Source organism: Citrus sinensis, chromosome 8, assembly GCF_022201045.2.
Source record: "Citrus sinensis cultivar Valencia sweet orange chromosome 8, DVS_A1.0, whole genome shotgun sequence".
Taxonomy (NCBI): domain Eukaryota; kingdom Viridiplantae; phylum Streptophyta; class Magnoliopsida; order Sapindales; family Rutaceae; genus Citrus; species Citrus sinensis.
In genome coordinates this window covers 1,763,535-1,778,093 of record NC_068563.1, presented here as the reverse complement: position 1 = coordinate 1,778,093, position 14,559 = coordinate 1,763,535, and the positions used below count along the sequence as shown (strand labels likewise).

Here is a 14,559-nt window from a genome sequence, read left to right as displayed (position 1 = left end):
AAACTACAAAAGGCAGAAGCATCTTCACAAACTTTTGAGTCTGGAAGAGCTTGGAAGCATCATCAACAAGCAACTATGTTCACTGGGGAAGCAACTAGTAAATGCTACAAATGCTGCCCACATGATCAATTTGGACTTCTCCACCACACCAGAAGAATGGAATTACTTCCAGCAAACAAAAGGCCAAATATGCAGAGAGATGGGAGATTCTATCATCCACGAGATTATCGATGAAATAATTGATTTCCAATCATCAAAATGAATTTCATCTTTCTATCGTTAATAAGCAGACTTGTGCATCCAAGGATAAACATCTGTACAGGATAAGCGCACGCGTTCAAGTAATTTGATAGGAATAGTATTAAAACAATGAGAAAGGGGAGACATCATTTGAAGGGTCGCACGCCTAACATGGAGCCGCCCCACTTCTGGGTTACAACCCTAGTTTTCTAGTACAAATCCGAAGTTTCCAGTACGCCAGTTATTTTTTCTATTTGAAGATACATAAAAATAAAACGAAAAGTCTCAAAGTCTCAGAAAAACAAAGATAATATAGTTGAGTAATATTTGAAATTAAACATTAAACTAGCTAAGAAAAAGAACTTAAGGTTCAAGAATGATGATGGCATGAAGCTGTTGGTTATGATGTGAACAATGATCTCATGCTGTTCATTCACTGTAGATGAGGCTGAAACTGAATGCTAAAATCAACTAATTCCCTCTGAAAGGATGGGAGCAGAAACCTACTCTGTGCATCCTAAGTCTCCATCCAACTCCTTCCTTAGTTCCCTCTGCTTCCCATAAAACAAAAGGTGTCTCAGAATCTAGTGAACTTATAAACATATATCCCTTTGGACTTCCTATTTGCAAGGATACTACACTGATAATCAAGTAATTCCTATGCTGGAGGAGATCAATGCATTAGCTAATCAATCAATAACCAGAGTACGAATTTTTGGGAAACTACATTACTGAGCATGTTGCGTTTTGAAATACAGAGATTTGAAGATGAGTTTTGAGGTTGGAGACGAGAGGAAGACCAAAGCAAGCCTACATAGAAAACAAGGAATAGGAAGGGAAGATGGAAGCAGCGAGTTAAAAACCTGTTAAAGTGGATAAGGGGCAAACCGACTTAACAAAAACAAAATATCACATTACATCTCAGTAACTTTGTTGTTAGAGCTTTCTAAGACAGGTATTCTTGATCTCCATAAAGATAATTTCATTCTTTACAACAGAAGAAACTCTATAACTGAGGATATATCTCTAAATTATCTGCTTCAAAATCCGAAAGTTTCTATTTGACAATGTGACTATCCTATAACTTATTGTAAATTACTGCCAAAGTATGCCGCCAGGATTTATATTACATAAAATAATTCCCTCTCAAATATGGGAATACCCCAAATATGAGAAAAATGGAAATAATGAGAAACCTGCAGAATAAGATGTCTACCGACTTTCCCCACCATATTCCCCATCTTCAAGATCTTCATGATCACCATTTTTACGAGAACCATTACGATTATCCCTCCTATGTCTCTTATGCCTGCTCTCATTTTCAGATTCAGGTGTTGATGCAAGCTACATCAAGCAAAGCATATATTAGAAAATAAGAATAAAGAATTGTTGTATTAGCATTCACAATTGATAACAAATCAACAAACTTAGAGGTGACAAAATTCTTATGCACGAGATAACAAAACTCAGCATACCCTTCTTGGTTTTTTGCGATCGCTGTTATGTCTATGGGGGTTCTTAGATCGATCTTTCTCATTTTCATCCAAGCTATCATGGGCACTCTGATGCCGCTTTCGGTGTTTCTTGTCATTGTCCTTTCCTGATCTTTTGCTGTCATTTTCAGCTGAATCATCATGGTCACTGTCAGCTCCATCCTTCTTTGAGTGGTCCTCTTTTTCTCTTTCACGTGCTCTCTCTTTATCCCTTCCCTGCTTCAGCTTCCTCCTATCTCTTTCCTCTCTTTCTTTTTCCCTTTTGGCCTGAAGAATACAAGGATTAGAAGGGTCAAATCTGTTTCGCACCTTCACAACATTGAACTTAAATCACATTTATGTATATGCATGCATTTCAAACATCAGCACATACACATTGCAGGCTGCAGCTATTAATTCATATCCAGCCAACCACTAGCCATCAAACTACATTTCCCGTCTCGAATCGATTACTAAAGTTCCTTCTTCTGTTTCACTGTACCTAGGGGCATAACTCTTTATAGAATAGTGAACTAACATACTTTTCTCATGTTCAGTACGTGTTCAGGCATCCCTGTAAACTTATAACATTACTTCACTCCTTCCCTTACCAGTGCAGTCATCAATTTCCACATGATGAAACTTCCAACTCTGTTCCGAATATTGCAAAGATCACAGAAAAATTTACACCCTTGTTTACCCAAACCAATAGCATCTACAGTTTAGCTAAATAGTATATTGCATTTTGCAGGAGAATCACAGCATTAACATGTAATCAAGATGGTTAATGGGTGGCAAGGACCATATCTATTAAAAATAGGTTTCAGCATAAACTGTAATGTCATAAATTTTGCAAAACTCCTGGGCACATGCAAAAAAGTAGTCCTGTCGAAAATTCAAATAAACAGACTAGAATAACTTAATACTTCTTTCAGATTGTACTGAAAAGTGAATATTCTGCATTTGCCCAAAAATAAATAAATAAATAACCCAAAGTGACTTCCCATTTCAAAAAAGAAAAAAGAAAAAAATAAAAATAGTGGCATGGAATTACACTTCAAATTTTTTAAGTCGTGAAAAAAGTAAAGATAAATTATGGAACCAATTTATTACCTTCTCCTCCTTTCTTTTCCGTTCATAGTCTTTGGCCTGTTCTTTGAGTTGTGTTACGAATTCGTCAAATACCCCCCTGCAGATGCTTTCATCTCCAATGGAACTACATAAAGGAATTCAATAAGACATCTTCAAGTTAAGCAACTCTCACACATGAACAAGTATAAGAGCTTTGAAAATTTAGATCAAAAGCAAACATAAGATTAATGTACATGTGTCCATTGACATCAATGCATCATGAAACTTAGCATCAGCTTACATTTTTGAAGTTTTAAGCATTCCAAAATAAGGGTTAAAAAAGGGTGAGCGGGGGAGAGAGAGAAAAGGAGAAAAAGAAGTTAGAAACAAGGATAGGATATTCAAGAATCAAGAGTTAACAGGCAAGAGCCACCTGAATTCTCTGAAAGCAGAAGTTTTAAGGTACTCTAGGCATTCAGGGAAAGATAGATGAAACTTTTGTGTATAAGGATCCTAGAGTACCCAGAATAGAGCTGTAGACTGTAAGAAGATTCCTAAACATTTTAAACCTTCAGAAAACAAGTGTCAAGAAAAGAGCAGAAATCCAACCATGAGATGAACAATAAACAATTTACAGTATTTAATCTGCAACAAAATAGTTCACAACACAAAAATACCTGAACTCTTGGCTACCCTCCAAAAGTTGTCTGCAATTTTCCCATGTAGAAGTTGCAGATATCTCCTGTGACAAATAAACCAATCAGAAAGAAAGCAAGCCCAAAAACTGCATAAATGCTAAATTGTAATGTGCTGAAGTATCAATAATGTTAGTTGACACAGCTTGCAACACCTTGACAGAACATAGCAGATCAAAAAACTCATCTTCAAGACGTTTACGTTTCTTAGCTTCTTTTTCTTCCTTCTCCTTCACTTTTATCAGCAAGTCATCAAATATCAGCTGCACAGGCACATAAGATGTCCCTTTCAAAGTGAATCTTTATCAGAATGAAGAAGCAAAAATCAAGAGCATATACAAACCTTTAAGTTGACATCTGATATAGGCGGAGATGTAGCATCCTCTAAAACAGAAGCCTTAAAATCTTCAAACGTCCAAGTTGATGACAAAGTGATCTATAAACAAAAAAGAATATCAGTCAACTGAAACAAATTTAAGATATTGAGTGGAAAAGATAATTGATTAATCATACCTTTCTTAACTTCACTGCATCTTTTATTCTAGTTTTGTCTTCTTGAAACTGTAAAATGCAAATAAGAAGTGGCATCTTAGATTTGTAAGTAACCATAAGGAAGATCAACTAGCTGGCCACAAAATATTCATGAATGCAGATTGTTATGTCAGTGTAAGCAATAGATCAGCGAAAGCCTAATGACTTTTGAAGAAGAGTTGAGGATCCTGTATTCAAGTTTTATCTTAAAAAAGTCATTGTTTATGTTGCACAGCGACGAAATACAACGTGGTAGTAAAGCAGGGTTTAATTCTAATATGATTCATTCTCTAATTCTTGGAGACCTACAAAATATTTTACTGGATAGTTATGTGCAGAAATAGCAATTAACAAAAATTGTTTATCGTGTACTACAGCATCAAGAAGATAATATACAAACAAAGATTACTTGAGATTGAACTATAAAAAGGAAGATAAACTTATGAAAACTTTATTCCTGTAGCCCAGCAGGTCTATTGACAATTTGACATCTCATATCTCTGAATGTGCGTGTATATATAGCTCGAACTTTACACAAGAAATTAATATTCAATTAAAATTATAAAGCCAGCACATATATCACCTGTTTTTGTAGCTCCTCAACAACATCTTCAAACAAATCCTTCGGAGTTGAGCCTGAGGTATTTGATGCGACCGCCATATATGGAGGTGAATCTTTAACCTAAAATCAATCAATTATATGAGAAAACAGGCCATAAAACAAGCCACAATGCAAAAACGAGCTTTATATTGACTTAAGCAGGATTGCAGCTACCACATATTGTTCACCAAAAAATAAAAAAAGAGAGAAAAAAGTCAAATTGAATTTGATAACCTTGATGCAATAGTCACGCCAGTTAGTTTTGGCTGTAAGAGTGCCCAAAGCAACATCTGCTTCCATCAATTTTCGAAATTCGTCACGATTTTTGCGCTCAGTCTTGCTCAGTTCTTCCTGTGTTAACCAAAGAGTGATATAAGAAACACTTCCAGAAAAGCAGACAGAAGTAGCAATCAAATCAAACTCTCAACAGCAAATAATTAAAGCACCTTCTGTATCTTCCTTTGCTCCTCCTCTTCCTTCTCTAAATCATTTAAATATTCCTGTTACACAACATCTCAAGCTTAGCTCAAAAAGGAAATGTTGGCTATAAATAGTCAAAAGAAGTAAGTTACCTGAAAAATTTCCAGCCGATCCATTTTATCAAGACGTGAACATCTTTCATCAGCCTCTAACCGGTCTTGAACCTTTCTCCACTGGGTATTTGCCTGAAGCCGAAAAGTAGTTCATAAGAAAGTAATGGCACACAATAACCTGACAAGAAAGAGTCTTGATAATAGTTACCTTAATGAAATCACAGGATTCTAAAAATTTCCTATACTCAATTATATTACGCTTGCGCTCCTCCTGCGCCTTTGCTCGTTCCTAACCAGCATACCAACTTAATTAGCACAAATGCTAAAAATCATAATCTTGATTACCCCTCACACCAACCTTGGATGGAAATTCTTTAATTTGTTTTGTGCATGGGGATGGGTATGAGAAAAGAGAGAGAGAGAGAGAACATTGGTTCTAGAGAGAAACATAAAATAGATGTATGAACACATCCACTGAACAAATGCTACAAACAGATGGGAAAGCTTAAGAGAGGTATACCTTTTGTTTAAGTTCGTCCAAGTGATCATCAAACATATCCTTGCGGTCTCTTTCTCGTTCTAGAGCTTTGAAACGTTCGTCATTTTCAAACATAGTTACTGCTTTGCTGAACGGTGGTTCAAATATTCAATTAGCAAAAGGCCCTATCCCAAGACTGATGACAATATACTCACTTTAAACCAAAAATTTAAATTGCAAAATCAGATAATTAGCATTATGTAGCTAAATTGTTGCATCTAGTAGATGATGTCAGCTCAACAGAGTCCTGAAATTGTAAATGTCACAAACCTCCATCTAGTAGATGATGTCAGCTCTACAGACTCCTGCAATTGTAACCAAAGTGAATGTGAGAAAGAAAGTGAATTGCATCTATCAATAAACTTATAGGGAAACTCTGAAAGCAGCAAACAACTTACTTCCAACATCTTTTTGTAATCATCCCGTGCTTTTTTCAGCTTAAGCCTCCTCTCCTCAGCATCTTGTTTTTTCTTTTGACCCAAGTACTGAAACAAGAAATTAGTTATAACTAGAAAAATGTTTACAAATAGACACATAATAGATTGGAAGAAGTACCAAAAAGAAAAGAGTTGATAACTGCAGTTTTAAGCGAACCAAAATACCAAAATTTAAAAGAGAATCAGCATAAAGATTTTACCTCATTGAAAGCAGTCTTCCGCTCTCCAAGTGTTCTTAGAGCACCATATCTTCTGTCATTAATTATTGCTCGCAAGGCCTGGTATATTTATAACAAATTAAGATACATGATTTGGGAAAAAAGAAAAAAAATTCACATTTTTAGCATTACCTGGTCCCAAGTCCAATCAGACCCAACATTTGCAGATTCCAAAAGTGCTTTAAAGGCATTTTTAGCCTCCTAAGATTTTGAAGGAAGAGTAAATATTAATTAAATGTCAACAAAAATATGAGAATGCATTATGGCAAGTTTCACCACATACCAGCTTATTGGCGTATGCAAAATGCTCCTGCTCAACTGTCTTCTCTTCCAAGGCATCACTAACTTTTTCACCTCTGACAGCATCTTTCCTGGTTTCCTGCAAATCAACATCTTTAACTAAACAGTACAACATATCAAGTAGTTACAAGTGACAACTAAAAATATTAATAACAAAAATATATAAAGGAAAACCACCATTTACCTCTGTCACTGGTGGTGGGACTTTATCTGAAGCACCAACAAGATCAGAAGCTGACATGTTGCTTAAATTATTCCTACAACATTCAAAAGCAGAAGAATTCAACACACCAATTGCAAAACTATAATCATGACACTACAAACCAGTGATAGACGAGTACTTTGCCTCCGCAACTGTATTGTCAGTTACGGCCTCTCCTATGCTTGATGAGACATCAATCATTGGTGCAATAGCATCTACAGTTTTCGGAAAACCATCTGCATTTGCTACCACAGACGAAGTTATGACAGGTGAGGTTGATGGAACAGAGACCAAAGCAGGTTGTGTTTCACTTGCAGCAATGATTGGAACCACTGCAACTGGGCTTGATACTATCACTTCAACCGTGGAAGATGAGATGTCAGCACTAGATGGTGCTTTAACCACAGAGGAAGGGAAAGAAATTGACGTTTGAGAATTAGGGGATGTTTCTGATTGTGTTCCTTTTATAGATGCCTTTTCAGCTTGTTCGCGGGCCAACTAGAAGGAAGTATTTTAAATAAAAATCACGGAAAAATAAAAGAAGTGAGATTTCAACAAATGAAAACATGAGTTATAACATCTTCACCATACGTTTTCTTTATAAATAACATAAAAAAGACAAAGAACCTTCAACTCATCCGGTAATGACCACTTTGACTGCTTGGTAACCTTGTTGTAGTAATATCTGCAGAACACCACAAATAGGACGCAACAAAAAATAAAGAATGAATTCAATTGTAAAGCTTATGAATAAATAGCTCAAAGAAAATATTAGTTGGCTTACTTTCGTCCATCAGGACTTGTAAATTCCTTCCAGTCGGTTGATGCATCTGCTCTCTGTCACAACAACAAATGAAAATAAGATCCTAAGTTCAAGATTCTTAACAAACATCAGTGCAATCAATTGGTTGTAAACCGTGTAAATTAATCAACAACTAAGCTCCAAAGTCAAATCAAGAAAATAAACAGATTTGGACCCATCAATTATGCACATTTTATGATCAAACTTGAGAGAAATAATTGGCAAACAATTGACAGAAGTCAGTCCCTTTCTTTTCTCTTTCAAAGAGTTGCAAAAACATGAGATTTTCATGTTGATAATTATAACAATCCAAGAAATAATAAATATGGCAGAATTTACTAACATTCATGCTATGAAGTACGTAGAGCAAGCAGCAAAGACCTACAGCATATTCTACCTCTCAATAGAGTGGCACGGCATGTACCTGTAAGCACCTTTAAAGCTATGGAAATCACGCAAGCATATATGGATATAACAGAAATATAAAAGGACAAACTTCAAAAGGAGTCAATAAATCATCTAAAATTGTACTTGATGCCAATAGATATCAGCAGAAAACAAATTTTATGATACCTTGGCATATACTTACCCATAAGTAATAACTAAATGTATGCAAGTGGTATGTGCATAAGAATCAAAAGAAACATCTATTTAATACAGAATCATCTTAGTAAACTAAAAACATGTCTGAACTGAAACCATTCACTGGGCTATTTGCAACAAGCTTTCAATAAATCCTGTAATAAACAGACAGAAAATTCATTGTGGAATGCCACCAGCTGCGCAACCATATGCTATTTTCTTTTTTTCTTTTTAATTTTATTATTAAAAAAATGGTTGTACTGATAAAGGAAAGTTTTAGAATAGGGGAACAAATTGTCCACTAGCCCAAAAAAAAACAGAAACAGGGAGAAGAAGCTAGGAGAGATGATAAAAATGAAATGATATCTCAAAGCTCATGTTTTCTCCCCAGGGCAGAGATTCTGTCTAGAACTACATGAAAAGAACACTAAATTCCAGACAACTATACCAATGAATGCAGGAAGGGAAAGCATTGGATAGATACCGATATCAACAGAGTCAGAATATTGAACCCACTGACTTGATAAAGGTAGCAGAACTCAAAGAAGGATGTAAGAAGTGATAACTGACAATTGCATACTTGGGAAAAAATCCTGCTGTAAAATTAAGGTTTTGGCGCAAATTCGAATAATATGTGACACGTAACAGATATCCATTCAAAATACACCATATGTCAATCATATTAAGTATGCCAAAAATGAAAGGGCAAACATACAATACAGAGTCCAAACTGAGCTATACATTAATGTGATAACAAACCAGTGAGAAGAAGGTTTAGGAAGATTCCGAAGTACCACTCACCTCAATAGTTGTCATTAATTCAAAAGGCTTATCCCAAGTAGATACTCTTGTCCTCTTGTTGAAATAATATCTAAGGAAATAAAGAGGAATTCTATTAACTAGTGCAAAAAGCAAGATATCAATGATGCATCTCAAAAAACACAATAAACATAATGCCGTTGCTAAAAATGTTCAAGGATAAACGACGCAAATCATTTAAGAAATAGCTAAATATGCTGCTATCATAATTTACATAGATTCAAAAAGATAAAGTTACTAGAAACACTCCAGGAATTTACAATTGGAAGAAAGAACAGCTTCAAAAATTTAATAATGAAAGAACCTCCGACAATAAACATTTTTTAATGTTATCAGTAAATGCTTCTTTTCTTTGCTGAGTCAAACATGGTTTTGCTGTTTTCTCAATCCCCATAATAGCTAAAAATATCTGCAATGACACCAGACAAATAAAATTACAAATAGGACCAGCTGGAGCTATTGCAATAGCAAACCTTCTTCCATCAGCAGATGTATGCTCTTTCCAATCAGTTTGGACCCCTTCTGCAGACTTAGGCTGAAGAGTAGGTAGCTGAAATTTTAAAAGATAACACTATCAATACATTGTACAGAAGGCACTTCATTAGCATGTTACAAAAAATTATTTAACAGTGAAAGAGCTAAAAAAAGAAAAAAGAAAAGAAAAGGTTCTGACCGGAGCAGAGGCAGTGGTAGCTGCCATTTGTTCATCAGTAGGCTGCACTGGTGTACTAGAGACAGTACTCTGGCTCACAGACACACCCAGTTGTCCCCCGGCAGAAATACTGGGAACATGCATTTGAGACATGGGCTGCTGACTCCCAGTATTAACATTACCAATTAGTTGTGGTTGGCCATATGAAGATGGTGCAAACTGTGAATAAACAATAAAATTAACTTAAAAAACTGCAGATATGAAAGAAACCCATAGCGGTTAACTAACTCACAAATTATCTTACAGTATATGATGCAGCAACAGGTCTTCCCAAGCCACCTAAACCAGGTGGGTAGCTACTTAGAGCTTGAACATTAGGCCGAGGTAGTGATGATGGCGGGATGTGGTTACTTGGCTGAGCATTTGGCAAAGACATTACCTGTGGTGGTGGTGGAACGTGGCTTGGAGCCGGAGGGCCAGGTCTTGCTGGTAACGGATGCATTAACGGACGAAATGGTGGTTGCAGAGGTTGAGATGGAAATCCAGCATTCATTATAAGACCACCTTGTCCTGCAGGCTGAAAATGTTGAGAAGCCATTGGAACATATTGTTGTGGCTGTGGTGCTGGAACTAGAGGCCGGTACTGCAAAAAGAAATTAGAAGCAAACAATCCTTGGGTTTATGTTATTCAATGTGAAAAAGTTTTACAAAACTCAGGAAAAGAGAGGCATTACTTGAGAGGGTATGGGTGGACCAAAACCTCTAGGAGGATCCATAGAGCCAACCATTGGAGGCTGATGAGGCACCTTCAGGGTAAAAAATTTGAAAAAAAAAATTAAAGAAAATTAGCTAAAAGATTATTGATTATGTTAACAAAATAAAAATATAGCTAATAATAAAATTGGTAATGATTTTACAGCGTCAGTGATCATCTGAATAGATAAATTGAGAAAAAAGAAAAACTTTGTTAAACTAATTGTCACAGTAAATTGTCTTAAACTATTTTGACAAATATTTTCGTGAAAAATTTGCAAACCTAGTAATTCAAAATATTATTCCTAAAATGCAGGAGGCGAGGAAATTTGGATAAACTGTCAACTCCATGTGCCAAGAAACCAGATGCAAAATATCCACCAATCCAATCCTCCAGGGGGCAAAAAGAACATATAAAATTCTTGTGTTTGTAATTCTTGTAACGATTGCTGTATACGATCAGAGTTTTAACGATAAAAACCTTAACTATGATGAAAACTAAAGGTGTAAAATGGAATTTTTTTGGAATAAAAAAATCAGCCACCTGACACTCTTTTAGGAACTATCTACGGAACAAAGCAAGCCCTAATGGAGGAGACATAAAGCCTTCATCTCATAGTTCTTGGGCTAAAAACTAACAGAGAACACACTAGATATTCTTAAGTTGCAAATGTTAGCAGACGAACTTGCAACAACTATGAAAATCAGCTTTCATACAGTACCTGTGCACCAGAATAAGGAGCATTATTGGCCATTTCAGCCATGCAGCGCGCCTTAAAGAATAACTACAAAACGGATAAATAGTAATATCAAGTTAATGATACCGAAAAAGCATGATAGAACAGACCAAAAAGACCACACGTGTGTGTCTATGCGCGTGTTAGGGGGAAAAAAAAAACCATACAATAGCATTTATTGCAGTAACAAAAGTAGAAGGTGGAAGAAATGAGACTTGATATGTGAAATTATAAGTAAATGGTGAATTACAAAATATTTGCAGCGATGCCAACATAACTGCAGCAAGATCTCACCACATGAAGGAATAAAATAGTATCATGCAACAGAGAGATACGAAGTAAGCAAGAAATGCAGAAAAAGCAACTTAATACAGTTTACAAATAAGAAAAGTATGTATCACCAAAACAATGTCCTCGCTATCTGTTCAGTACACATATTCCTTCGGACCACCATCAATGAGACAACAAGTAATTAAGATATGTCATACACCGTATGATTGTTAGAAAGACGTAGAAAAGGAAGAGAATTAAAATCTTAATCTCAAGTTTCCTAAAATTGGCAACCCAAGTTTTTCTTGATTCGAAACTTCAAGCCTTAAAATTTAGCACCATTACTACAGAAATGCCCATTTTGGGAATAATCTCTTTGTCAATTTTTGCATTTTTCACTTTAATCAGTCTCCTCTTTGATAATATTCTAAAGACATTGCAGCTTATTAAAACAATTATCTCAAACAAACAAGAATAAATCTTTGAACAAATCAAAAATGCAATTTTAGTTTCGAATTACTCTTTCCCTTGTTAGAAAAATAGTGCCAATTTTACTCATAGATATCCCAAAAACATTTCACTTGCTCCAGTTCCCTCAATTTTTCAAGGAAACCACAGATTACTATTACATTGATTCAATTAAAAAAATAAAATAAAATAAAATAAAAGGACTAAAGCAACCATCAGTTCCATGACGGACCGCAACAAAAAAGGGGAATCATCAAAAGAACACACGACAATACAACTTGTGGCCTTGATTTCATCTTCTCCTCATTAATAAACTGATACTAAACATGGATACCACAGCAAACGAACAAAAAATTAATTAATGCACTGATCCGACAACATATCAAATCAGCAAAAAGAACCAACCTTTTCTAGGAAAGACATGCGAAATCACTCCCAAATATATCCTAAATACTTCCAAACAGATTCATACAAATTCCAATTCTTTTCATCATTAATACACTGAGACCGTTTGGCATGGGGAGATCACAAAAAACAATAAAATTCCTCTAATTCCCAAAATTTTCAGCAAACAAACATCAAATTAATTAACACACTGATCTGACGACATACCAACATACCATATCAGCAAAAAAGAACCGTCTACGTAGTTATCCCACATGCACCCTACAACTTCCAATCAGATTCACATAATTCCAATTTGTCTCCTCACATGTAATTAATACCCTTTTGCACATGATTATCACAATAACTTTAAAATTCATCTACTTTCCCACCTTTTTCGGCAAAAAAAACATCTAAATGAATTAACACACTGGTCCGACAAGATACCAACACACCAAATCAGCCAGAAACACGCCTTTACTAAAGCAGACACGCGTAATCACCCCCAAATATACCCAAAAACTACCCGACAAATCGACATAGAATCCAAAACCACAAAAATGGGAACCAACACAACACAAGCATCTCATTTAACAACAAACCAATAGTGTATACAGATAAACATGCTTCACACATTCCAGCAAAAATCAATTCTTTCTAATTAAATAACAACAACAACAATGCCATGACATCATCATTTAGTCAAAACGACCCCCAAACAGTTCACCAAACCCTGACACCCAAAATTACAATCTTTCGTTGTAACCCTGGTGAAGCTATATATACACGCACGCACGCGCACACCCACACACCCACCAAGCAAAAATAGACAAGTCAGAGTAAAGATAATAAAGAAAATGAAAATGCTAGCTCAAGTGAAAGTGAATGCAGAGTGTTTGATAAATTGCGTGAGAGAAAATAATAAAAGAAGAGATGTTTTTCTTTCATTTTTTTCTCACCTGAAGGGATAATTGAGAGAAGAAAGAGGAGCATAAGAGTGAGGAATTGAGCTGCTTGTTTTGGTCGCTGTCTCTGTGTGTGTGTGTCTGTCTGTCACTGTTGTGTTGTGTTAAGAGGGGGAGAGCGACACATACGCGTACACGAGTGTTTCGCTTTTGTAAATTTGTAACCGACTACTTCCCTTTTTATTTTGCTTTTTTGCTTTTGCCGCAATTCAATTCTCAGGTCAGGTATGGTTAATTTCCCTTCTTCTTTTTTTTTTTTTTAATCTTTTAACCTTTTTCAATTATTTATTCAATTCAATCTTCAGTTACAAAAATTAAAATATATTTGTCCAATTGTAAATTGTTGTACTTGTTTGTTAACAAATTATGTAGAGAGACTTGCCCTCACCCCTTGAATAAGTGGTTTTTATGTAATTTTTGTGAGGATTTAGTTAGATAAAAATTAATTTTGGCGCAAAAAAAAAGAAATAGTGATAGAGCAAGTATATAAAAGTTTTTTTTTTTTTAAATTTGGCAGTATTTTAAGAACCTTCAATTATAAAGTAAAAGAAAGATATAGTTCTTATCCATTGACATCCTCATTTTAGTTAAATAAAAGATATAGTTCTTATTTATTGATAATCTCATTTTAGTTAAACGAAAACTAAGAGAAATATATTTTTATCATTAAGTAAATTGAAATATATATTTATCTTTTTAACGAAGACTTTCTCATTAGACAAAAAGAAACACGAATTCTAACATCAAGAAAAAAAACAATTATTAAAGATTTTCTCCTCTAATCTTCTATCTTCATTCCCATTGTAAATAAAAAAAATTCTAAAATCCTTAACAAATAACCTATATATTTATTTATTTTGGCTTAGCAACTTATTGTTCATAAGTAAAATGTTAGAACATGTCCAACCCAACACAAAATAATAATTCATGTAACAGGATAAATACCAATAAAAATAACTTGAACGCAGCTGTAGTCATTATGTGATGTAAGGAAATTAAAAGCAGTAATACATACATGGCAATGAAAATCTGAGGATACATAGCGATTATGATAATTATGGCATGTCATCATTAACAACAATACAAAAAGCAGTAATGGTATTGGCAATATCATGCAGCTGTTCATTACTGTTATACTCCTAATTTGCGCATCATATTTATTGTCCAACTAAGCTCTGTAGGCCACTTGGGCTTGTAGTCCAGTGGTGGACCATTGCTCTCAAAGTTAAGCATGACTATGAGGGCAATGATTCGAGTCCCCACGGACTCAACCTCCTCCAATTAAACAT

The 14,559-nt window shown here is 35.1% G+C and overlaps 1 protein-coding gene across 5 annotated transcripts; it reads right to left on the bottom strand.

Annotated features, from left to right (window-relative positions):
• Positions 1 to 1,132: 1,132 nt before the first annotated feature.
• LOC102622302 (pre-mRNA-processing protein 40A-like) lies at positions 1,133 to 13,466 on the bottom strand. Of its 5 annotated transcripts, XM_025101958.2 has the most exons (30): positions 11,585 to 13,258; positions 11,434 to 11,460; positions 11,169 to 11,231; positions 10,428 to 10,499; positions 9,998 to 10,336; positions 9,715 to 9,912; positions 9,515 to 9,591; positions 9,024 to 9,093; positions 7,623 to 7,675; positions 7,466 to 7,523; positions 6,978 to 7,336; positions 6,821 to 6,893; positions 6,620 to 6,715; positions 6,469 to 6,537; positions 6,319 to 6,396; positions 6,080 to 6,166; positions 5,952 to 5,986; positions 5,664 to 5,769; positions 5,352 to 5,432; positions 5,183 to 5,275; positions 5,057 to 5,110; positions 4,845 to 4,961; positions 4,593 to 4,691; positions 3,992 to 4,039; positions 3,822 to 3,914; positions 3,634 to 3,741; positions 3,461 to 3,525; positions 2,826 to 2,928; positions 1,716 to 2,000; positions 1,133 to 1,584 (listed from the first exon to the last, which is right to left on the bottom strand). In XM_025101958.2, exons 3-30 carry the CDS (start codon positions 11,208 to 11,210, stop codon positions 1,453 to 1,455), a joined length of 3,090 nt encoding a protein of 1,029 aa, XP_024957726.2. In that variant the 5' UTR covers positions 11,211 to 11,231; positions 11,434 to 11,460; positions 11,585 to 13,258; the 3' UTR covers positions 1,133 to 1,452. The 5 variants fall into 5 exon arrangements, with proteins under 5 accessions (XP_024957726.2, XP_006486884.2, XP_006486886.2 ...); XM_006486821.4 differs by lacking the exons at positions 11,434 to 11,460; positions 11,585 to 13,258 and adding an exon at positions 13,265 to 13,450; XM_006486823.4 differs by lacking the exon at positions 11,434 to 11,460.
• Between the last annotated feature and the right edge of the window lie 1,093 nt (positions 13,467 to 14,559).